This window comes from Ailuropoda melanoleuca, chromosome 6 (genome assembly GCF_002007445.2).
Source record: "Ailuropoda melanoleuca isolate Jingjing chromosome 6, ASM200744v2, whole genome shotgun sequence".
Classification (NCBI taxonomy): Eukaryota; Metazoa; Chordata; class Mammalia; order Carnivora; family Ursidae; genus Ailuropoda; species Ailuropoda melanoleuca.
This window is the reverse complement of record NC_048223.1, coordinates 41,598,065-41,624,716: the sequence shown is the minus strand read 5'-3', so window position 1 is coordinate 41,624,716 and position 26,652 is coordinate 41,598,065. Positions and strand designations below refer to the sequence as shown.

At 40.0% G+C, this 26,652-nt stretch overlaps 1 protein-coding gene across 2 annotated transcripts in view; it reads right to left on the bottom strand.

The window, feature by feature from the left end:
- Positions 1-26,652, bottom strand: part of FBXL2 (F-box and leucine rich repeat protein 2) — a 103,909-nt gene that overhangs the window by 3,758 nt on the left and 73,499 nt on the right. For both annotated transcript variants that reach the window (XM_011224716.3, XM_034662277.1), the window contains 4 exons: positions 25,809-25,939; positions 24,275-24,335; positions 23,425-23,469; positions 22,821-22,877 (listed from right to left, as the gene is read on the bottom strand). In XM_011224716.3, the coding sequence (XP_011223018.1) occupies positions 22,821-22,877; positions 23,425-23,469; positions 24,275-24,335; positions 25,809-25,939 (294 nt within the window). The remainder of the gene's footprint in view (positions 1-22,820; positions 22,878-23,424; positions 23,470-24,274; positions 24,336-25,808; positions 25,940-26,652) is intronic.

Below are 26,652 nucleotides of genomic sequence, written 5' to 3'. Positions count from 1 at the left end.
AAAAAAAAAAGAAAAAAAAAAAAAAGAAATAATGGCTGAAAAATAACCTAAGGGTAAAAACAGACATCCAGATCCAGGAAGTCTAGAGAGTTCTATAAATATGAACCCCAAGAGATGCACACCAAGACAGATTATAATTAAAATGTCAAAAGTTAAAGAGAATCTTGAAATCAGCAAAAGAAAAACAGCTTGTTATGTACAAGGGAATCTCCCATAAGACTATCAATCAGCACATTTTTCCACAGAAACTGCAGGACAGAAGGAAGTGGCATGATACATTCAAAGTACTGAAAGAAAAAAAAAAATACTTCCAACCAAAAAGACTCTTAACTAGCAATGTTATCATTCAGAATTGGAAGTAAGAGTTTTCCAGACAAGTTAAAGCTAAAGGAGTTAATCACCTTACTAAACCAGCTTTACAAAAAATAGTAAAGGGGCTATGGCAAGATGAAAAGACAGGGCACTAATTAATAAAACATGTGAAAGTATAAATCTCACTGGTAAAGGTAAATACATAGCAAAGGTGTAATGGATGAATCATTTATAGAGCTATTATGAAGGCTAAAAGAAAAAAGTAGTAAAAAAAAAATCCAAAAACATAAACAAAACCCAAACTACAAACAAGATACACAAGATAAAAGATGTAAAGTGTACCATCAAAAACAAAATGGAGGAGGGAGGGAGGGTAAACATGTAGAACTTCAGAATGTATTCAGATTTAAGCTGTTATTATAAAATAGACTGTTACAAATATAAGCTGTTATATGTAAGCCTCATGGTAACCGCAAAGTAAAAATCTATGGTAGATACACAAAAGATAAAGGAATCTAAGCATACCACTAAAAGTCATTGAACTACAAAGGAAGAGAACAAAGGAACAGAGAAGAACTACAAAACAGCCAGAAAACAACATAATGGCAATAAGTACGTAATTATCAAATAATTACTTTAAATGTAAATGGGCTAAATTCTCCAATCAAAAGACACAGAGTTAGGGGACCTGGGTGGCTTAGTCAGTTAAGTCTGCCTTTGGCTCAGGTCATGATCCCAGGGTCCTGGGATGGAGCTCCGTGTTGAGCTCCCTGCTCAGCAGGGAGCCTGTTTCTCCCTCTCCTCCCCACTTGTGCTCTCTCTCACTATCTCTGTTTCTCTCTCAAATAAAATCTTAAAAAAAAAAAAAACAAAAAAAAAGACATAGAGTGCCTGAATGAATTAAAAAAAAAAAGATCCATTTATATGCTGCCTATAAGAGACTCACTTTAGGTGCAATGACACACAGAGACTGAAAGAGAAGGGATGGGAAAAGACCAGGCAAATAAAAACCACAAGAAAGTTGGAGGTAGCCATACTTACATCAGACAAAATACACTTTAAACACTATAATAACAAAGGACATTACTATAATGATATAAGGGTCAATCCAACAAGAGCATAAACACTGGTAAATATTAATGTACCCAACATAGGAGCACCTAAATATATAAAGCATATATTAAGTAAGTAATAGCAATACAATAAGAGCAGAGGGCTTTAATACCCACTTATAACAATAGGTAGATCATCCAGACAAAATCAGTAAGGAAAGATCAGCTCTACACGACCTGTTGGAACAGACGGACTTAACAGATATATACAGAACATTCTATTCAAAAGCAGAATACACATTCTTCTCAAGTGCACATGGAATGTTCTCCATAACAGATCATATGTTAGAACACATAAGAAATCTTAATAAGTTAAAGATTAACATCATTATCAAGCATTTTTTCCAATCACTATAATATGAAAGTAGAAATAATTACAAGAAGAAACGTGGAAAATTCACAAATATGTGGATATTTAACATGTTACTGAACCACCAATGAATGGGTCAAAGAAGAAATCAAAAGAGAAATTTTAAAAATGTCTTGAGACAAATGGAAATGGAAAAAAACAAAATTTACGCAATGCAGCAAAAGCAGTTCTAAGGCAATAGTTCATAGCAATAAAGTCCTACCTCAAGGAATGAGAAAAGTGAACCTAACTTCACACCTTAAGGAACTATGGAAAAATGACAAAGCCCAAAATTAGTAGAAGGAAGGAAATAAAGATCAAAGAGGACGTGGATGAAAGAGACTAAAAAGACAATCGAAAAGATCAATGAAACTAAGAGCTGGTTCTACGAAAAGATAAGCAAAATGGACAAACCTTTAGTTAGACTCATCAAGAAAAAAGAGAGGGCTCAAATAAATAAAATCAGAAATGAAAGAAGAGATGATACAACTGATACCACAGAAATACAAGAGATCACAAGAGACTACTAAGAACAATTATATGCCAACAAATTGGAAAACCTAGAAGAAACAGGTAATTTCCTAAAAACAAAGACCAACCAAAACAATAATGAAGAAATAGAAAATCTGAACATACTGATTACTAGTAAGGAGATTGACTCAGTAATCAAAAACCTCCCAACAAAGTGAAGTCCAGGACCAGATGGCTTCATTCGTAAATTCTACCAGATATTTAAAGAAGAATTAATACCAATCATTCTCAAACTCTTCCGAAAAAGAGGAGGGAACATTTCCAAACTCATTTTGCAAGGCAAGCATTATCCTGATACTAAAACTAGACAAAAGACACTACAAAAAATGAAAGTTACACACCAACATCTCTGATAAACACAGATGCAATAACCCTCAACAAAATATTATAAAACCAAATTCAACAGTACATTAAAAGAATCCTACACCATAATCAAGTACAATTTTTATTTCAGGGATGCGAAGATGTTTCAACATTTTCAAATCAGTCAGTCAGTATGATACATCACATAAGCAAAATGAAGGCTAGAGAGCAGATGATCATCCAAATAGAGGCAGTAATAGAATCTGACAAAATTCAACATCCATTTATAATAATAAAAAATCTCAACAGTGGGTAAAGAAGGGACATAACTCAAAATAATAAAGACTGAATATGACAAGCTCATAGCTAACATTATACTCAATGGTGAAAAGCTGAAAGATTCTCCTTTAAGGCGAGAAATGAGATAAGGATGCCCACTCTTGCCATGTTTATTCAACATGGTATTAGAAATCCTAGCCAGAGGAATTAGGCAGAAAAGGACAGAAAGACATCCAAATTAGAAAGAAGTAAAACTGTCACTATTTGCAGATGACATGATATTATATATAGAAAACCCTAAAGACTCCACCAAAAAAACCATTAGAACTAATAAATTCCATAAAGTCTCAGGATACAAAATTAACACCTAGAAACTGGTTTCATTGCTATACACTAATAAGAGCTATCAGAAAGACAAATTAAGGGGCACCTGAGTGACTCAGTCAGTTAAGCATCTGACTCCTGATTTCAGCTCAGGTCATGGTCTCAAGGTCATTCGATCAAGCCCCATATCTGCTTCAGATCCTCTCACTCCCTGTCCCCACCCACATTTGCTGGAAGGAAGGAAGGAAGGAAGGAAGGAAGGAAGGAAGGAAGGAAGGAAGGAAGGAAGGAAGGGAGGGAGGGGAGGGAGGAAGGGAGGAAAGGAGGAAGGGAGGGAAGGAGAGAAGGTGAGAGGAATGAAGGAAGGAAGGGAAATTAAGAAAACAATCTCTCTTACCATTGCATCAAAAAGAATAAAAAACCTAGAAATAACTTTAACCAAGGAGATGTAAAAGACCTGTACTCTGAAAACTGTAAGACACTGATGAAAGACATTTAAGATGACACAAAGAAATGGAAAGATACTTCGTGTTCATAGTTCAGAAAAATTCAAATTGTTAGAATGTCCATACTATTCAAAGCAATCTACAGAGTCAAGCAATCTTCATCAAAATTCCAGCTGCATTTTTCACAGAAATATAGAACAATCCTGGGCAACCTTCTTGGGTCCCCTTCCTCTTGGGGAGCTTTGTACTATCACTCAATAACTATGGCTCAATAAACTGCTTTACTGCCTACCAAAAAAAAAAAAAAAGGACAATCCTAAAATGTGTATGGAAGGACCCTTATTAGCCAAAGCAATTTGAGAAAGAAGAACAAAGCTGAAGGCCATCACATTACCTGGTTTCAAACTATATTACAAAGAATGCATAATAATCAAAACAGTACAGTATTGGCATTAAAGACAGACATACAGATCCATGGAACAGAATAAAGAGCCCCAAAATAAGCCCACGTATAATTAATCATTTAATTGACAAAGGAGCCAAGAATATACAGTGGCAAAAGGACACTCCAATAAACTACTGGGAAAACTGAGCCACATGCAAAAGAATGAAAGTGGACTCCTATTTTAAAATATAGCATATACGAATATTAACTCAAATTAAAGACTTAATGTAAGACCTGAAACCATAAAACTCCTAGAAGAAAACAGGCAATAAGCTCCTTGACATTGGTCTTGGTAATGATTTTTTTGGAATGAATATCAAAAGCAAAGACAACAAAGGTAAAAAAACAACAGCAAAACAAGTGGGACTGCCTCAACTAAAACCTACTGCACAGCAAAGGAAACCATTAACCAAATGAAAAGGCAAGAATGGGAGAAAATATCTGCAAAACATATATCTGACAGGGGCTGATATCCAAAATATATAAATAACACATATAACTTAGTAGCAAAAAAAAAAAAAAAGTGGCCAAGGATCTGAAAAGACATTTTTCTAAATAAGACATCCAGATGCCAACAGACACATGGAAAGATGCTCAACATCGCTCATCACCAGCGAAATGCAGATCAGAACCACAATGAGATAGTACATCACGCCTGTCACAATGGCTATTACCAAAAAGACAAGAAATGACAAACATTGCCAAAGACATGGAGAAAAGGGAACCCCCGTGCACCGTTGATGGGAATGTGAATTGGTGCAGCCACTATAGAAAACAATATGGAGGTTCCTCAAAAAATTAAAAACAGAATTACCATATGACATGCACTTCCATTTCTGGGTATTTACCTGAAGAAAATGAAAACACTAATTTGAAAATCTATCTGCACCCCCATGTTCATTGCTGCATTATTTACAACAGCCAAGACATGGAAAAAACCTGTGTCCACCAACGGATGAATGGGTAATGAAAATGTCACACACACACACTCACCCCACATGGTGGAATATTATTCAGCCATAAAAAAGAATGAAATCTTGCCATTTCTGACAACATGGATGGACCTTGAGGGCATTATGCTAAATGAAATAAAGCAGGCAGAGAAAGATACCATATGATGTCACTTACATGTGGAATTTAAAAAACAAGCAAATAACCAAGCTCATAGATACAGAGAATACATCCTGAAACCAATATTACACTGTATGCTAATTAACTGCAATATAAATAAAAACTTGAAACATAAAAAAAAAGATTACATTGATGGCTGTCAGAGGTGGGATGGGGGTGGGTGGATGAAAAGGGTGAAAGGAATCAAAATGGACAAATTTCCAATCATGAAATATGTTACAGGAATATAGTGAGAGAAAATCTGCAAAGTTCTTATCCTAAGAAAAAAATTTTTATAAATAGGGTAAGAGATGTTAACTAAACTCATTCACGTTAATCATTTTGCCATATATACAAATACTAAATTGTTACATTGTACATCTGAAACTAATATATTTTATCAAGTATATCTCCACTGGGAAAAAAAACAAAACCCAGAGCTGGTGGTACCCAGGACTCTCCCTGAGCACCAGTAATTCTGGAAAATTCAAACTTTAGTGTCCATGAGGCTTGGGAATGAAGGAGTAAATGCACGTAAGTGCCCATCAAGGCAGAGTTAATGGGTCTTAACAGAAACTGGGCATATCAACCACCTGCACTCAGACTGGTGACTTTTCTATGGAATCCTGGGTGGTCTGCCTAAGCAGGGTTCCCCACGCTCCAGGGCAAGGGGGCTCTAAGAATCCAGTTCAATAATGAGTAAAAGAATAATAGATAGTGCTAACCAAAACCACCCTGAGATACCACCTTACGCCAGTTAGAATGGCAAAAGTGGACAAGGCAAGAAACAACAAATGTTGGAGAGGATGTGGAGAAAGGGGATCCCTCCTACATTGTTGGTGAGAATCAAGTTGGCACACCCACTTTGGAAAACAGTGTGGAGGCCCCTTAAAAAGTTAAAAATTGAGCTACCCTATGACCCAGCCATTGCACTACTGGGTGTTCCCCAAAGATACAGACGTAGTGAAGAGAAGGGCCATACGCACCCCAATGTTCATAGCAGCATTGTCCACAATAGCTAAATCGTGGAAGGAATCGAGATGCCCTTCAACAGATGACTGGATTAAGAAGATGTGGTCCATATATACAATGGAATATTACTCAGCTATCAGAAAGAACAATTTCTCGATAGTTGCTGCAACATGGACGGGACTGAAGGAGATAATGCTAAGCGAAATAAGTCAAGCAGAGAAAGACAATTATCATTTGGTTTCACTCATTTATGGAACATAAGAACTAGGAAGATCGGTAGGAGAAGAAAGGGAAGAAGAAGGGGGGGTAAACAGAAGGGGGAATGAACCATGAGAGATTATGGACTCTGGGAAACAAACTGAGGGCTTCAGAGGGGAGCAGGTGGGGGAATGGGATAGGCAGGTGATTGGGTAGTAAGGAGGGCACGTATTGCATGGTGCACTGGGTGTTATACACAAGTAATGAATCATGGAACTTTACATCAAAAACTAGGGATGTGCTGTATGGTGACTAACATAATAAAAAAATATTATATAAAAAAAAGAATAATAGATAGTGCTTACTGCCCTCAGTTAGAGCCAGGTGGGCCGTAGGGTGCTGAAGAAAAGCAAACTGCTGGATATTAGATTACAGTGTGGACTGAAACCACTTACATTGTAGATTCGCTATTATTCTGGTGATTAAGGAATGGAATCAAAGCCCACTTATCATGGCAACGAGTAAGCTGCTAGATCATTTTTATTAAATTGTTATTAATTTGTTCATTTATCATTAAAGATCGTTTTTAACATTAAAAAAAAGATTGCAGGGGAAATTTCAGTTTACTCCATTCAGTGCAGTTTCACAGCCCACTTCTCCAGTTGAGGGGAGGCCAGTGCAATGAGTCTGATGCCCATGTCATTTAGAAAATTGTGCCAACAGCCATGACACAGAGATATACTGAGCACTATTGATGGTTAGAATTAAATAGACCTTGAACACTGTGACTGACATTACTGGCTTCCCTTGGGTATTAACAGTCAAGGTTGCAGAATGTAACAAATTCAGATTAATATTATATAGCCAAATGACATTTCATTTTTTTAGAGGTTTATTTATTTGAGAGAGAGAGCAAGACCAGGGGGAAGGGTCCAGGGAGGAAAGACTGCCAAGCAGTCTCCATGCTGAGCGCAGGGCCTGATGCCGGGCTCGATCCCAGGACCCTGAGATCATGACCCAACCCAAAAACCGAGAGTTGGACACCCAACTGACTTACCTACCCATGTGACCCCCCACAAATGGCATTTCTGTAATTTAAGTTCTCCATGTCAATAGTTTCAGACTTGACATTTCCTCAAATGCATATAAAATGTAATATTCACCCCAACATAAACGCTCAGAGGCTAAAAGTAGTACATCAAAGTCCAATTATTCATTTGTTCCTTCAAATATATGAGTTCTAACTCTGTGCCAGGCCCTCTGTGCAATGGCGAGTAAAAACACACTTTTCTGCACTGGTGGACTGAGGGTCTAGAAATCTATAACTATTAAACTAAAGCTAAGGTAAGTGTTCTCAGAGCACATGGCAGTGGGATGTGACCTGAGGAAATGACTACTAAATTGATATCTGAAGGATGAGGAGCCAAGGAAAAAAGACTACGAAGAGTGTGTTGTGTGTAAGCACCCCAGGTAGCAACGGAAGAACAGCAAGGACCGCACCTGGGAAGAAAGGAAGCATCAAGATGCAGACAGACTTGCAGAGGCAGAGGCCAGCTCACAGTTGTGCAGGCCACGTAAAAGAATTTTACTTTGATTCTAAGGTCATTGGGAAGAGTTTTAAGGAGAATGCGATGTTTGTTTTTCAAAGAGACCTCATGTATTAATACACACTCACCAGAATAGCTAAAGTGAAAGAGATGTTATTGGCAAGGATGTGGAGCAATGGGAACTCTCCTACATTGCAGCTGGACTCGGATATTCCTGACTGGAATGCATACATGTGTTCACCATAAGACAGAACAATGTTGGTTTTAATACCCTCAAACTGGAAACTACTCAAATAATCAATAGCAGAAAGGATAACTAAATCACAGTGCGCCCATTCTATACAGCAATGAGAATGCACAATGTTCATTTATATGCAAGAATATGGATAAATTTCCCAAAAAGTGAAGAAAAATACATATGATATTTCTATTGTTTTTTTTTAAAGATTTTATTTATTTATTTGAGAGAAAGAGAGAGTGAGTGAGAGAAGGAGCACAAGTGGTGGAGAGGCAGAGGGAGAAGCAGACTCCCCACTGAGCAGGGAGCCCAATGTGGGGCTCAATCCCAGAACCCCAGGATCATGACCTGAGCCAAAGACAGACACTCAACCGACTGAGCCTCCCAGACGCCCCCCATTCATACAGTTTAGATAATACAGTAAAAAACAAGGGCAAAACTAATCTAGGGTTAGGGTCAAAAGTCACCCCCCTTAGTGGTGGTGGGGGGGTGTTAGTGACTGGAAGGGAGCAGCAGAAAAGAGCCATCTGTGGAGTCTGGTAATGTTGATTCTTCATCATTCAGCTTATGCAAATGCACTGATACATACACCTATAATAAGTGTTCTTTCCTGCATGTATATTTTACTTCAATAAAAAATTAAAACTGAAAAGATAAACCAACCACCCTGGAATGCCTGGCTGGCTCAGTCGGAAGAGCCTGTGACTTGGGGTTGTGAATTTGAGCCCCACGTTAGGTGTACAGATTACTGAAAAATAAATCAATTAATTAATTTAAAAAGAAAAAAGAAAAGAAAAGCCACCCGACTGTCAGATTACCCAGAATGTAAATGTGGGTGCAGCTGAGCAGGTAGAAGACTACCATAATCTTTGAGGCGAGGAAATGCCTGCTAGTTTGGACCTGATGAGTTCTGGTGGAGGAGACAAGTAAGTAGGTGGGTGTGAGGTATTTCTGCAAAGTGAAAAAAAAATCAAGAAAGACTGATAGTGTATACAAGAAATAGGTAGCTGAGTACAAATCAGAGGGAAGGGAACCTAGAAGGAAAAAGAGAAATTCTGTCAGACCTTGATGCTTGAGTGATTTCTCTTCGAGCTCTTTGAGCAACACGGGAAATATTTCCTTTCTCATGAATCCAATCACACCATATGATTCCACATGAAATAGTATTTATGTAATAAATTACTGCTGTTCATTTGTCTTTAGCTTTGGAATTGATTTATGGATAAAGCCAGAAAGCTTTTCAGAAGGTTGTTTAAATAAAGAGACAGAATTTGAAGGGCGTCTGGGTGGTGCAGTCAGTTGGGTGTCCAACTGTTGGTTTGAGCTCAGGTCATGATCTCAGGGTTGTGAGATCCAGCCCATGTTGGGCTCCGTGCTGTGTGGAGTCTGCCTGGGACTCTCTCTCCCTCTGCCCCTGCCTCCCTCTCTCTAAAATAAATAAATAAATCTCTTAAAAAATAGAATTTGAAAAAAATTAAAAATTTTTTAAACAGGGCGCCTGGGTGGCTCAGTCATTAAGCGTCTGCCTTCAGCTCAGGGCGTGACCCCGGAGTCCTGGGATCGAGCCCCACATCAGGCTCCTCCGCTGAGAGCCTGCTTCTTCCTTTCCCATTCCCCCTGTTTGTGTTCCCTCTCTCGCTGGCTGACTCTCTCTCTCTAATAAATAAATAAAAAATCTTTAAAAAAAAGTTTAAAAATTTTTTAAAGAAATAGACTTACAATAAAGTACAACCAGAAACAAAGTGTGTATGTATATATATTACTTACATATACACATACATGAATATACACACATACACACCACGCAGATTAGAGGAAGAAGGTGATGGGGCTGGTGTAAGAGAACCAACTTCGCTGTTTTAAAACAGGGGAACTGAGGGATCAACAAGTTAACAGCTGCATCTGGGACCTAGGAAATAGATGCTCTCGTATTAATTAAAAAGCTTCTATATCGGCACAGGCAATTATTTGTATAATTTAAGAACTGGTTTAATTTAAGGATAAGCAGGAAAATCTGCCAGCATGGTTCACAGAGCAGAGGGGCCTTTTAGCTTATGCTAATAAAGAGCCAACACTCAAAGGCAGCTGCTTCAGGCCACTCATTGTTTATACACTATCTCATTTATGCTTCAGAGCCTCCCTGCGGGGCAGGTATTATGATCACCATTTTACAGACGAGGAAATTAAGGCTCAAAGAAGTTGAGACTTGCCCATTATAATAAGCTCGGGCTAGCCTTAATAAACCTCTCTCCCTGCCCTGCATTATCTCGCCCACCCTTGGTATCCTACAGATTTAAGACTGTTTTTATTTCCTCATCTGTTTATGGCAGGTGTGTAGGAGTAAGGGACATTCCAGAAAAACAAGTTTACCACTGCTAAGCATTATCTATCCACAGGCTAATTAGGAGTGCCACGTTCTGGACGTGAACAGCTTATACTAGCATTCCTGAGAAGGCAGAAGTAGCCAGGGCTGGTAGAGGCAAATGTGCACAGCAGGGAGTACAACTGCCTTTAAATGCAAAACAGCAGGTGTCTTTTGCTGGGAGGAGGGAGAGTGGGGGGAGAAAATCTCTCAATCTCACATAGAATTTCTCTAGAAGGAAATTGGACATTGGCCACAGAGATTATCCCTGAGGGGGCAGGTGGGGAAACAGGGTAACTGGGGGTTTTAAATGAGACTGGGATTTTTCTCTTGTTTTCTTGGCACTTAAAAAAAATCTTTAGTTTTTTCTTTTGAATTTTATCAAATGCTTTTTTTTGCATTAATTGATATCATTAATTTTTCTTCTGTAGCCCATTAACATGGTGGATTACACTGATCCATTTTCAAATATTAAACTAGGCTTGTTTTCCTGGAATACACCCTGCTTGGTCAGGGTGTATAATTATTTTTATATATTGCTGAATTCTATTTGCTAATATTTTAAGGGCATTTGCTTCTATATTTATGAGGGATACTAGTCTGTAGTTTTGTCTCTTGGTACTATTATTACCTGGTTTTTATATCAGGTATTACTGGCCTCAAAATGAATTGCGAAGTATTCTGTCAACTATTTTCTGGAAGAAATTGTGTAGAACTGGCTTCAATGTTTGGTAGATTCTTCAGTGAAACCATCTGGACCTGGAGATTTTTTTGGCAGTTTAAAAATTATAAATTCAATTACTTTGGTACTAAAACAAGGCTATTCAAACGATGTTTTATAATGAATATTATTGTTGGTTTGTGCTTTTAAACGTCCAGGAAGTGCTCAAACGGATTTATAGGGAGGTGTTCCTAGTAGTCCCTTATCATCCTTTAGTGTCTTCAGGACCTGTGGTGATGGTGCGGGTCTCAGTCTGTTTGGGCTGCTCTAACAAATTGCTACAGACAGGCTGGCTTATAAACCACAGAAATTTCTCTCTCCCAGTTTGGAGGCTGGAAGTCCCAGATCATGGTGCAGGCAGATCTATGTGCTGGCTGGAGAAGGCCCCATTCCTGGTTCGCAGCCGGTGCCTTCTCACTGTACACTCCTCCGGGGGTCGAGGGGGGGGGTTGCAAGGAAGGATCCATCTGGAGCCTCTTTTATAAAGGCATTTAACGCATCCAGGAGGAAGTTCTGAAACCTGATCACCTCCCCAAGATCCTAAGACCATCCCTGTTGGGGGGTAGGATACATTTGAATTTTGGGGGGACACATTCAGACCACAGCACCCGTTTCATTCTTATTACTGGTAATGTGTCATCTCTTCATCAGTCCTGCTAGAGGTCTGTTTCAAAGAACCAGCCTTTTGTTTTGCTGTTTTTTTCTATCATTTTTCACTTTTTACTTTCATTGATTTCTATTATTATTTTTAGTATATTCTTTCTTTTCCTTATTTTGGATTTTTTTTTGCTCTTCTTTTTCTGGTTTCATCTGGGTGGGAGTTTAAGATTATTGAGACTTCCCTTATTTGTTTTAAAGTTTATTTATTTAAGTAATCTCTACACCCAATATAGGTGCTAGTATAAGCTTGAACTCCCAACCCTGAGATAAAGAGTCACCTGCTTTACTGACTGAACCAGGAGGACACCCCAAGATTTTATTTTCAACGTAATCATTTAATGCCATAAATCTCCCTTTTAGCACTGCTCTACTGCATCCAACACATTTTGATATGTTCTATTTTAATTTTCATTTAGTTTAACATTTAAAAAATTTTCCCTGGGGTGCTGTTTTCCAGAGTGGCTGCAACAGTTTGCATTCCCATAGTGGTGTTAAGTTCTATATCTCTGCTGATTTTCTGTCTGGTTGTTCTATCAATTGTTGAGAGAAGAATACTGATGTGTCCAACTATAATTGTTGATCTTATGTTTCTATCGGTTTTTACTTCAAATAATTTGCAACTCTGTTGTTCGGTGTATATACATTAAAAGTGGCATTATCATCTTTTTTTTTTTTAAGATTTTATTTATTTGAGAGAGAGTGTGAGAGAGCATAAGCAGGGGGGAGGGGCAAAGGAAGTGGGAGAAGCAGGCTCCCTGCTGAGCAGGGAGCCTGACTCAGGCCTTGATCCTAGGACCCTGAGATCATGACCTGAGCCAAAGGAAGATGCTTAACCAACTGAGCCACCCAGGCATCCCATCATCTTAGTGGATTCACTCTTTCATCACTATGTCATGTCCTTCTCTCTCCCTGGTAATTTTCCTTGCTCTGAAGTTTCCTGTATTGAATCATAATATAACCATTCTTGCATTCTTTTGTTTATAAAGTTTCTTTTGGGGGTGCCTGGGTGGCTCAGTCGGTTAAGCATCTGCCTTTAGCTTGGGTCACGATCCTGGGGTCCTGGAATCAAGCCCCGAGTCAGGCTCCCTACTCAGTGGGGAGTCTGCCCCTCCCCCCTGCTTCTGCTCTCTTGCACACTCTCTCCCTCAAATAAATAAGTAAAATCTTAAAAAAAAAGTTTCTTTTGTATATCTTTCCTTTTCTTTTACTTTAGCCAACCTATACTGTGATATTCGAAGTGAGTTTCTTACAGCTTATACCTGGATCATGCTATTTTATCCATTCTGGCAATCTCTGCCTTTTAATTGGTATATTAACTAAAACCATTTATATTTAATGATATGCTTGGGCTTAAGTCTGACCTTTTCTCTATTCTTTCAGATTTTCATTTCTCTGCCTTCCCATGAGTCTCTGAAACATTTTGTATATTTCCATTCTGATTTATCTATTATTCCATTTTGACTTATCTATTTTGTTTGAGTGTTTCTCTTTTGTAGACTTCTTAGGCAGTTGCTCTAAGTATTATATTATGCAACCATAACTTATCACCACCTACTGGTATCAATATTTTACCAGTTTGAGTTAAATATGAAAATTTAAGAAGTCCTTTCACCCTTCCTCATTTATAATATGTTGTCTTTAACCCTATGCCCAACATGGGGCTTGAACTCACAACCCTGAGATCAAGAGTTGCATGCTCCACTGACTGAGGTAGCCAGATGCCCCTATAATATGCTGTCTTAATTACTTCCTCTACATACACTGAGAACCATATCAATGCTATAATTTTTGCTTCATCAAATAAAATTTAGAAAACTCAGGGGAAGAATGTTTTATTTATACATTTTTCCTTGTTCTTTCCATTGTTCTTTCTTCCTAATGTCCTAAGATCAAGATCCCTTTTTTCATTATTTCCATTCTTTTTTTCTTTAAAATTTCTAATTGTGATAAAAACCACATAACTTAAAATTTGGCATCTTTTTTTTTAAAAAGATTTAATTTATTTATTTGACAGAGATAGAGACAGCCAGCGAGAGAGGGAACACAAGCAGGGGGAGTGGGAGAGGAAGAAGCAGGCTCATAGCGGAGGAGCCTGACGTGGGGCTCGATCCCATAACGCTGGGATCACGCCGAGCCGAAGGCAGACGCTTAACCACTGTGCCACCCAGGTGCCCCAAAATTTGGCATCTTTACCATTATAAAGTGTACAATTCAATAGTGTTATGTATCTTACATTATTGTGCAATGGATCTTCAGAACTTTTTCATTTTGCAAAACTGAAACTCTATACCCATTAAAAAACACTCCCCATCTCCCTGCCTCCAGCCCCTGGCAATCACCATTCTACTTTGTTTCTATGAATTTAACTACTGTAGATACCCTCATATAACTGTTACATAGTAATGTCTTTTTTTTTTTTTAGATTTTACTGTGCTAAAAGCACATAAGTTCTATCCTTCTAACACATTTTAAGTGTATATTATTGTTGACTATAGGCACAATGTTGTACAGAAGATCTATAGACCTTATTCACCTTCTCAACTAAAACTTTATGCCTGTTGATAACTTCCCATTCTCCAACCCGCACACATCCTGGTAACCACCATTCCGGTCTTTGATTTGATAAATTTGACTATTTTAGTCATGCAGTACTTGTCTTTCTGTGTCTGGCTTATTTCACCTAGCACAATGTCCTAAAAGTCCATCCATGTTGTCACATACTACAGAATTTCCTTCTTTTTTGAGGTTGAATGGTATTCCAGTCTATGTATATAACCACATTTTATGTATCCTTTCATCTGAGGATGGACGTTTAGGTTGTTTCCATATCTAAGCTGTTGTGAATAGTGCTACAATGAAAATGAGAGTGCTAATCTCCCTTCAAGTTACTGATTTAAATTCTTGAAAACCAGTTGACCATATACACATGGATTCATTTCTGGGCTCTTTATTCTGTTCTGCATGTTGGTCTTTATACCAGTACCATACTGTTGTGATTACAACACCTTCAAAATATAACCTGAAATTAGGAAGTGTGATGCCTCCAGCTTTGTTCCTTCTCAGGATTGTCTATTCAGGATCTTCTGTGGCTCCATATGAATTGTAGCATCACTCTATTTCTGTAAAAAATATTTTTGAGATTTTGATAGGCACTGCATTGAATCTGTAGATTGCTTTGGGGTAGTATGGACATTTTAATAATAACTTTTCCAAACCAGGAACATGGGATGTCTTTCCATTTATTTCATTTCTTTCATCAATGTTTTGTAGTTTTGTATTTAAGCCTTTCACCTCCTTAGTTAAGTTTATTCTTATTTTCTTTTTTTTTCTTTTAAGATTTTTTTACTTATTTGACAGAGAGAGCACCCAAGCACAAGTAGGGGGAGCGGCAGGCAGAGGAAGAGGTAGAAGCAGGCTTCCTGCTGAGCACAGAGCCTGATGTGGGGCTTGATCCCAGAACCCTGGGATCATGACCTGAATGGAATGCAGACGCTTAACCGAGCCACCCAGGTGCCCCTTATTCTATTCTTTTTGATGTTACTGTAAATTGAATTTTTCCTAATTCCCTTTTTGAATAGTCCATTGTTAATGTACAGAAATGCAACCAAATCTTCTATGTTGATTTTGTATCCTGCAACTTCACTGAATTTATTTAATAGTTCTTTAAGTTTTTAAAATGGACTTTTTGGGGTTTTCTACACATAATAACCAAGTTGTTTGCAAAGAGGGATAATTTTATTTCTCCCTTTCCAATGTGGATGTCTTCTATCTCTTTTTCTTATCTAACCTCTCTGGCTAGGACTTCTACTACTGTGTTAAATACAAATGGTGCAAGTGGGCACCCTTGCCTCATTCTGGATCTTCCTTCTTTTCCTAGTTTGTTGACAGTTTTTATAATGAAAAGGTGTAGAATTTCATCAAATGCTTTTTATACATCTTCTGAGATGATCTCATGATTTTACCTGTGATTCTACTGATGTGCTGTTGGATTCAGTTTGCTAGTATTTTATTGAGGGTGTACCCATCTATATTCATCAGGGATATTGGCCTGTCATTTTCTTTTCTAGTGGTGACTTTGTCTGGTTTTGGTACCAAAGTAATGCTGGCCTATAAAATGAGTTTTGAAGTGTTCTTACCTCTTCAATTTTTTGGAAAAATTTGAGAAGGACTGGCATTAATTCCTCTTTAAATGTTTGGTAGAATTCACCAGTGAAGCTATCTGGTCCCAAGCTTTTCTCTGTTAGGGGGTTTTTGATGACTGTTTTAATCTCCATACTGGTTATGGGTCTGATTAGGATTCCTATTTCCCCATGATTAAGTTGTAGTAGGTTATATGTTTCTAGGAATTCATTCATTTGTTCTAGGTTATTCAGTTTGTTGGCATATAACTGTTCCTAGTTATCTCCTTTGATCCATTTTATTCATGTCATAAGTTGTAATGTCTCTTTTTTTGTTTCTGATTTTGTCTTCTTTTTTCCATAGTGATTCTAAGGGTTTGTCAATTTTATTTAAAAAAAAAAAAGTTTCGGGGCACCTGAGTGGCGCAGTCATTAAGCGTTTGCCTTTGGCTCTGGGCGTGATCCCAGTGTTCCGTGATCGAGTCCCACATCGTGCTCCTCTGCTGGGAGCCTGCTTCTTCCTCTCCCACTCCCCCTGCTTGTGTTCCCTCTCTCACTGGCTGTCTGTCACATAAATAAACAAAATCTTAAAAAATAATAATAAAAAAAGTTTCATTTATTTTTTTCTATTTTTAAATTTATATCTGCTTTAATTTTTGTTATTTTCTTCTTTCTGCTAACTTTGGACTTGATTTGCTTCTTTATAGCTCTAAAAGTGTAAAGTTAGATTGTTTTAGGTCTAGTCATGGTTTTTATCCATTTAGCCCTTCTATGTCTTTTGATTGGGGAATTTAATCCATTTACATTTAGAGTGATTATTGATAAGGAAGGATTTATTACTGCTATTTTTAAAGCTAAAGAAGTTCACTTATAGCAGAGATAGGAGGCTGACATGATAGTACTCACACTTGTTTTTTCTCACCTCCTTTCTTCCATTTCTACTAGGCTGTTAGGGGTCTCCTAGGATTCAGACGTGTGTTTGTGTGAGTGTGTGTGTCCCACATCCTGGGCAGCGCTCCTATCAAAAGCCAGGGACTTAATGGAATTCAAACTGAAATGTTAAAAAGAAATTAAAAAATTCAAGCCACTTATCTGTTAAAATTAGGGTAGGCCACAACCTGAGGAATCCAGACATTATCCTCTTCTTCCCCAGGGTCCAGAATCTTCCCCTGAGATCTGTTCCAACATCAAGAACTTTTTCCCTCCTCCTTTCCTCTTTGAGTTTAGTGGTGTGAAACTGAAGACGCTGGCCAGGCTGCCTTGACAAGATTGCCTGATACTATGGGTAAGGGGAACTTGGGGGAGTTTAGGATTCCTGATTGCAGGACCTCTCACCTGCTCCTTCCTCCAAAAAAGCAGCTTCTCATGGTGAGGTTCTAGCATGGCCAGGGAGCTGCTGGCAGTCTCCTGAAAAGGGCTGCAATCCTTGGGACTTGAGCACCACAGTTGTAGAGATCACCCTCACTACTCACACAACAGTTTCTGTGTCTGACTCTCTCAGATTTGGGCTGGCTTGTTTACATCTCACTTTGCCCCCAAAGAGGACTGGAAGTAGCTTCTTCTGACTAAGTCTTGTGCAAGGTGCTGTTGGTAGAGGAAAGAAGGAAGATACTGTCTCTGTCTTCTGGGAACTGATAGTCTAAATCCCAATCCTAGACGACCCCTAAATTCCCATTGAGGAAAGCTTCCTTGGCTATTAGTTCAAGCACTAAAAAAATCAAGACATAGAGATATGATTAAAAACACCAACAGACAAATTAAAATGCAGTTAAAATAAATATTTAGTTAACCCAAAAAGCAGGTGGGAAAGGAGGAGCAGAGAATAGAAAACAAAAGGGAGAAAACACCCAACTGTATCAATATTACATTAAATATAAATGACTAAACATTTTGATTAAAAGAGAGTTTATCAGACTGGATAAAAGCAAGACAGCCTTTATATATAAAAACATAGATAAGTTGAAAGAAAATGATATGTCATACAAAAATAAGCATAAAAAGACTGATATTAATATCAGGTAAAGTAGACTTCAAGACAAAGAGTTTTATCAGTGATAAAGAAGAACATTTAGTAATGATAAAAATGTCAATTCTTCAGGGGCGTCTGGGTGGCTTAGTCATTAAGCATCTGCCTTTGGCTCAGGGCGTGATCCCAGGGTCCTGGGATCGAGCCCCACATTGGGCTTCCTGCTCCGCTGGGAGCCTGATTCTCCCTCTCCCACTCCCCCTGCTTGTGTTCTCTCTCTCGCTGGCTGGCTGTCAAATAAATAAATAAAATCTTTAAATTAAAAAAATGTCAAATTTTCAGGAAGATATAACAGTCATAAATTTGTATGCATCCAAATCGGAGGACAAGATGTCAGTGAGGATAAACTTAAAGTCTTAGCCATGGGAGGCTACTGTGAACTGGATATGGGGTTTAGTCCTAACAGCTGGTACAGGATTTGTGGGTCCCCATGTGTGCATGGAGTTTTTCTGCTTATAAGGTTTTAGGAGTGGTCTAATGAGTCTAGGGAATCTCAACATTCTAAGCCGAGATAATTAGAAGAAATGAATAAATCAGGGTCTCCAATTTGGGACCAAAATATGAGCCAGGCTGCTCTTTCAGGTGTGCCACAGAACACTGGCCCTTCGGACTGGGAGCCCCCATCTCAGCTTCAGTCAGCCTGGTAAGACTCATAGAGACAGCGGAGAGGAATAGGTCTACCCTCCTTAGCAGGCATTATGAGGCTCTGGTCCTCCTTCCCATTCAGCCTCATTTCCTCTCCTCCCTCACTCTGAAACCCAGCCATGGCTTCTATCAATCTAAGAATATGTGCTGTTTCCTCCATACGAAATGCCAGTAAGCTCTTCTCTACTTTACTCTTGCTTGTGCTTCAAGACTGGCTCAGCAGATGAGAGTTAAACAGAATGACAGGTGAGCTAAGTGAAGAAGATAACTGACCAATTTAGGCTGAGTGGGGACAGTGAAAGGACATCACATGGGGACTGACAATGAAAAGATGGTGGGTTCAAAGGGAACCATTTAGGTTCAATTTTGGTTGCAGTTCAGTGACAGAAGGAGTGACTGGGAAAGACAGGAGATGCTGGTCAGACTGTGGGGGTGTGACACTGAGACATGAACAACATACATTCTATTTCACATTGTTATTTTCCAAGGTGCTCAATGTTTCATTTTAAAATGGATAAAATATTCATCTAAATGTTATCAAGTCGTGGGTCCCTATTTTTCCTCTTGTGTCCCAGTTGAGTAGTGGTTTGATAACAAGATTGTCTCATATCATCAAGAGGAGCTTTCCACCAATTAGGTAACTTGTATACTTGTCATTCAGAAAGGACAGTGACTGACTAGACACCTGATGGCCTGAGCTCCCTATACAACATCTCTGAGTTTTGATAAATCATGATGAAAGATAAAACTCTCTAGCAAGGAAGACAGTAATGGGGATTTCCTTTCTGGGCTATATTCCTTATTCTTCAATATAATAAACTGCTAAAATTCTGCTTGGATAGCTTCCAGGACAAATGAGTTACATAATGAGATTTTTAAAAGCCCCCCAAAACTGGCTCTGGTTTTAAAAAGAAAACCAGGAAACAAAAGCAAGTTTCGAAATCAATAGAACCTGCTGAGGATATATCCTACAAGTTAAAAACTGGCATACCAAAGGATCCTTAACCTCCTCTGAACAAATTTCATGACTCTACAGATCCTTCCAGGTCCTACTCTGTGTTCTTTTGAATATGGAATTCCCCTTGTTTGCAAATATCTAACAACTTATTTTCAAAAAAACACGATCAGTTTTCCTTTTCAAATAGTCTTCTGCTTTTTGTTTGCCTGTGTATACAAGGCCCCACCACCCCTGGGGGCCAGAGAGTGACTCCCGGAAGGGGTGGTGTGTGCGCACACTTGCCTCGTGTCTGAAGGACAACCTGGGACATTGCAGTGTTGGGAACTGAGATGCGACAGTCACCTGACTTTGGACTGGTGGTCACTTCCCTCATTTCTTTCTGCTTGCACATCCTTAGTAAGACATAAAAGCCATACTTCAGAATTCTGAGTCTACAGAGTTTCTCCCCCAACAAGTAATTGCTTCCTCTGATCTCTGCAGGCTGGGGTAGGTGTCCCTGCTGTGGACCCCGGAGCAGCCTGTTCCCAGCTCTGTCACAGGCAGCATTGTCTCAGCCTCCATCAGTAAGGCGAGCTGCCTTATGGTGGGAACTGGACTGCTCCTGGGTGGAGAAGAGAGGTACATGTGTCACCTGGCACTCGCGGCCTGCCATCGCACATCCTCACAGAGCTGCCATTATGTCACAGTAACTGCAGGCCACTGCACATCTGCACTGTTCAACAAAACCTGCACTCTAACCAGCTAGACCTGAGGGTTGACAGAGGCACTGCTATTTACTGTCCATCATCAGAGTGGCTAGAGCTCCAGGAGTACAGTATCACTGAAACACGGATCCAGACCTTGGATCTGCAGAGTGAAGACAGAGTGAGGACAAAGTTGTCTCTCCTGATGGACTGTCTTTTTATTCCCCAGTGCCTAGAATAGTGCCTGGCATGTGGTGGTCTGGAGGTGATAGCAGAGTGAATGAGATGAATGTGGAACAGATGTAATACAGCTCATTTCCTTTTTCTGTCTTGGCTCTTAGACATCTTCAAAGCTAAGTTTAGATTCTAACTGCCATTATTTCTCTGCTTTTCTGCTAATAATCCTTTTTGGTTTTTATTTTGGGCTCTTATCTTGGCATTTTGGCTTTATTATAGTTTATCTTTCATGCTAAGTCCTGTTTCTAGAAGTAGCTTGTATAAGTAAGTACAGGGAACAAGATGGAGAAGATTTTCAGTCACCAGTATCCCTGCTGGAGAGAACACCCTATACTGTTAGACATTTCCTGACAAGTTGTCAGCAGACCCTGACTCCTGAGGAGGCAGCAGTGAGGGCAGGAGGTAGAGAGCCAGTGGGAGGCCTTGCTGGCTCAGTGCAGCCTCTTGCTGGGGCCCTCCATCCAGATCCAAGATTTCTTGTAGATGCTGATGAAGGGCTGGGAGTCTGAGTCTAGGCTAGGGTAGGGCAGATAGAGCCCTTGAGCAGTAGAGAGAGGAGGGGTTAAATTGAAAAATAAAGCACAGGACTCCTGAATTTACCATCTCTGAGAGGATGGGGGTCAAGGGACAAAAGGGTGGAGAGGATAAAGGGAGAAAGTCCATCTGAGTAACAGGTTCTGTCAATTATAAAACTGGATCTGAACTAATTTGGGAGTAGACAGCACTACAGAATTATCTGCTATATGTAGAGGGAAAGTTTAGTCAGAGAGTTTGAAGAATTATTTTATTTTTTTTTTAAACAAGCCTTTTTTCTTCTTTTTTAAAGATAGATCTTATTTATTTATTTTGAGAGAGAGAGAGCATGTGAGTGGGGGTGAGGGGCAGAAGGAGAGAATCTCAAGCAGACTCCCCTGAGTGCAGAGCCCCCCTCGAGACTCAATCCCATGACCCATGAGACCGTGACCTGAGCCAAAACAAAGAGTCCAACACTCAACCAACTAAGCCAGCCAGGCACCCCTAGTCAGAGAGTTTGGATACAGGCTGGTTCCCAACTATTCTCTGAAATGTGACCTCAAACTCTTAACAAAAAAAAGTCCCAGAGCTGTCTGACACCAAGCTATCCTCGTGCACAAGGTAGAAAATATCCAGAGAAAATGTGAAAATCAGGAAAACTGGTGGCGACAGTACCTCAAGCAGAAATGGAGTTTAAATGACATTAGAAAATGCTGACCCCCAAAGAGAAAGCAAGTTTCAAAAAACAACAGAAAAAGCTGGCTTAAGAAAAATCTGTTGTCTGTCTCAGGACAGTAGAAAGACCAGACCCCACAGAGGCCAAGAAATCTGGGGCCTCTGAACAGTTGTGTGACTTTGTGCAAGTTCCTTAACTACTCTGAGCCTCAGTGTCTTTACTAATAAATGGAGATGTCCAGAGTGCCTCCATCACAGGGCTGTGGATGAGACAGAATGAGACAAGTACCTAGTTAGTGGGCATAGTAGCACAGTTTACATGGGCTTGCCCAGTGGATGGGGATTCCATCCTTGCTCCAGGCTTGCAGTCTAGTAGCTACATGTGAAATGTGCGTGAGAGGTCTGCATGGCTAAGAGGGTCAGTGAGACTTCTCACTGCTCATTTAGGATCTTTCTATATATATATATATATTTTTAAAGATTTTATTATTTATTAGAGAGAGAGAGCACACATGTGAAAGGGAGAAGGAGAGAGAGGGTGTGCACGCATGAGCAGGGAGAGGGGTAGAGGGAAAAGCAGACTCCCCACTGAGCAAGGAGCCCAATTCAGGGCTCGATCCCAGGACCCTGGGATTATGACCTGAGCTGAAGGCAGATGCTTAACCAACGGAGGCACCCAGGAGCCCCAGGATCTTTCAATATATTTTAATTTCTCTCCCTCCATAGATATATATAAGCAGGTATGGGATGAAATATGACACATGATGGCCTCAATCTTTTGTCTAGACTTTATCATTGAAACGTGCTAAGTGTCACTCTCCCTGACACGGTGAACGTGAACAGAGTGGTAAGGACATGGGTCTCTTATAGGTGCACATCCTAAAATGAAAGCAGTAACATTTAGATAACCTGCCTCCCAAGTTAGCCCAACTAATAGATCTTTGAAATCAAGAATATGATACCTTTACAGAAAGGAAAATAAACTGATTCTTGCTGTGGTGGGAGAGTTCTTTCATCCCTAAGAGGTGAAGAATGTCACAAAAACCTCAGACTCACCAGGGCTTGTAGTTTAGGACAGTGGACAGAGAGCTGGACAAGTGTGCTGTCGGTGATCTGGAGAGAAACACGCTATGTCAATGTGGCTTCCACACCAGAACTTAATACCTAATTTTGGTTTCTCCTGAACATGAGAATCAAAAGGTGTAAAACAATTAAAAACTCATCTCAAGCACACTCAGGCTAGGAGACCCTCTCTTCACCAACAACCTCAAATCCTGTAGACACAAAGCTGTGCCCCAAAGGGGACCAGGGACAGGGACAAAGAAGTAGTAGGTAAGGAAGGTCCCCCAGGATTCTCCTCCGTAGTCACCTCATCACTGGACAGGCAAACTTATTTCTCCCTTCAGTTCTGTGAAATATATATATATTTTTAATGTTTGGCAAAAAATGGAGCTACCCTGAACTTCTCAGCTGTAGCTCTGATGGCTGAGAAGAGCCCAAAGTTCACACATCCCACTGCCATGGTCCTTATGGGTTCCCAATTCCTGACACACTGGGGTGAGGAGGGTCCAGACAACAGCCCACTGGGGTCTCTGGCTACGCCTGGTTGTTTCTTAGGACTGAGGGGCAGCCCTGCAGGGCTTGTCAGGAATCTACTTACCAGGATGCATTCTTCAAGATCCATCTTCTCCAGGTCATGGCAATTCTGGAAAAGTCCATAAGACCCCCACCCCCGCCATGTGTTCAGTGGTCAGGGCAACACTGGTGGCTTGCCCTCATCCCTCTGAGTACTGGCCCAGTATCCTTGTTCTCTTCCATTAAGGAGTGTGTCCTGTCCCTAAAGTAATCCAGTGAGCCAGCACTTCTGAGCAGGTGCTTTTTGAATCACATTCCCTTGAGAAAGGGGAACAGAGCCGCCCTGGGCAACGTTTCCTTCTCTCACCTGGAAAGGTAGTGGCCTCCACCTTCCCAGTGGCTATAGATATCACCCTGCAAATTTTAGCCATAGAACAGGCTCAGGAAGGCATGGGGGTGGGGTGCTCAGGCACAGTTTGGACAGATGAGGGTTAGGGTAGGAAGAAGTGTATCACATCCCCAGAAGGTCATGGATTCCCAGCAGCAGGCCAAAGGGACCCTTATGATGGTCAGCGTCTGCAGGGTGACGTGGAAGGAGGAGCAGAGGCAGAACACAGCTCAGTTAGGGGAAGCTACTGGAAGACTGAGTCGGGGTTTGTATAAGGAAGGGCATGTCCTGACAGGCAGGAAATTCCTCTTGTGGTCCCACCTGACCAAATGAGAGTGAGGTCTAGACCTGCTCCAGAACCCCCTACAGGACCACCTTAGCTTTCTGGGGAAAATGGGAAAATATACCCTGAGGACTCTATTCTACTTGGTACCTGTCCTTTCTGAAGGTACACACATTTTTGCACACTCCAAAACCACAGCAAGTTATTTTTAAATGAGGGAGGTGAATTATAGTTTGGTTTTGTTTTTTGAAACCTCTGGCTTACCCGAGCTAAAAGTGTAAAGCCTGCATCAGTCAAATGGGAACATCGGGCAGCCTCCAAAATCCTGGGATACAGAGTGCGTGGGAGGAAAAGGTAGTGGCTGGTTAAGAGCAGAAACACACACTTTATGATACACACTCTTGAGTTTATTCTGCCTTCTAACACACCTCTGCTTCTGGAACAGTCCTGAGGATTGTAAATGCAAATGTTGTCCCACCAGATAGATGAGGGGAAGGAGGCTTAGGGAGAAGTGTGGCCTGCCCTGAGTCCCACAGTTCCAGCTCCAATTCAGGGAGCAAACCCAGGAATCTTCCCACAATTCCAGGACACTGTTGCTGCTGTTGTTTTTAAATATTATTCCAATATTTGTTGACTTTTAAACATAATTAAAATGAACTTTTACTCAACAAAATTATCTTGATACATATTGAATTTAATGAAATTCCCAGTTACCCTAAAAAGAATTTTAAAAATTTGCAGCCAATGAAAAACGTCAGTTAATTCTCAATGCCCATGCTTGATAGGGATGGAGGAATACATAACATTTTAAAGTTAAATACTCCCTTGTAGCAGTAATTTTGACTAAGTTTCTGACCAGTTTTGATCACATGTTCCTTCTACTATTCAGAAATATCAAAATTATCTAGAATCATCCCTAATGGAACAATAAGAAAAATGGGCAAAGGACAGCAACAGACAATCCTTAAGAGATGTGAAACTGGTATAAGCATGAGAAACGGATCAGATTCACTGAGAAGTAAACAACAAAATAATTATCTTTTTTCTGCCTCTTGTATAGGGGCTAAGATTGCTGGTTCTGAATAAAGTCTCAAGTTCAAACTCTGGTTTTACTTCCTACTCATCATATGACCCAGGATAGATTATGTGATATTCTTTGACTCCCAAAACAAGTAAGTGAGAATGATAATGCATATCTCCTAGAGATGTGGTGAGGGTTAAATGAGATAATGCTTATAAAATTACCCAACACAGAGTCTGGAACATAAATGAGTTCAACTGATGTTAACTATGATTAGTGTTTTGTTACCATAATTAAAGTTTTAATATTCAGAATATTATTGGAGAAAATCAATCTTTACTTGTTAAAACAAAACTTCCTTCCCCTAGGGAAGGTGATAAATAAGGTGATTGTGATCCCCTCCCCACCTTCTGTCCATTTAGCAACTGGTTTAGGGGAGAATCTGGTGACATATGGATGTGAAGCTGTCATTCTGGAACCTATCAGATCACTCTGATCTCAAAGCTATAACAAGATGAGGCAAATCAGGTGGGTACACATGTCAAGTCCACCAAGAAATTATAGTTCAGGTTCCCTGGTGTTGGACATTTCAGTCCCCGCGCCCCCATACATCCCTAAATAAACCAGATTACGTAGTGTTCTGCCCCAATCCATCAGACAAAAGCCAACAATAACACCACCACCACCACCTCCATCGCCATCTATCCACCTGCAGGAAGCCCTCCTGGTCAGTCCAGCCAAGCTCTGAGCTACAAAGCAAAAGCGTGGTGCACTCACTGAAGTCTCGGGCAGTTCAAAGCCAGGGCTGTGAGAGAGGCGTCTGTGAGGTTGCTGCAGCCAGAGAGGCACAGGGCCTGCAGCCGATGGCAGCCCCTGCATATCTGCACCACGCCTTCATCGGTAATGCGCTGGGGAAAGCCAAAACGGGAAGGAACATCAGAAGGCGCCAACAATACTGAAATGAGAGCAGCAGAATAATGGGATCTACTGCTGGTCAGTTAGTTGTGCTGCCAAATAGCAGCATTTCATCCTCATAATTTAACTAAACAAGATGAAGTCCAGGGTTGACATGTATCTGTATCTCTGCGCAGCTTTAAAATATTCTAGCATTATTAACAGAATGAAATTTTTTTTAAAGATTTATTTAGAAAGAGAGAGTGTGTGGGCAAGCAGGGGGAGGTGCAAAGAATAGAGCGAGGGAAAGAATCCTCAAGCAGACTAACTGCTGAGTGCAGAGCCTGACACAGGGCTCAATCCCAGGACCCGGAGACCATGACCTGAGCCGAAATCAAGAGTCAGATGCTCCACTGACTGAGCCACCCTGGTGCCCCCACCAAGAGTAAAATTTAAAAATTTCATCCCCCTCCCCAGAGTTCATTTGATTTTTTTTTTCAGGAAAAATTCATAAACTTGTGTTAAAAATCAGATTAAATAAAGAGCTCATAAGACTTGCCTGGTTAAGTGACATAATAATTTTTGGTTTAATTTCTACAGATTAATGCTTTAAATATCTACCATATAAATCACATGTGTGTATATATATATTTTTAAAGACTTTATTCATTTATTTGACAGAGAGAGCATGCACAAATAGGCAGAGTGGCAAGCAGAGGGAGAGGGA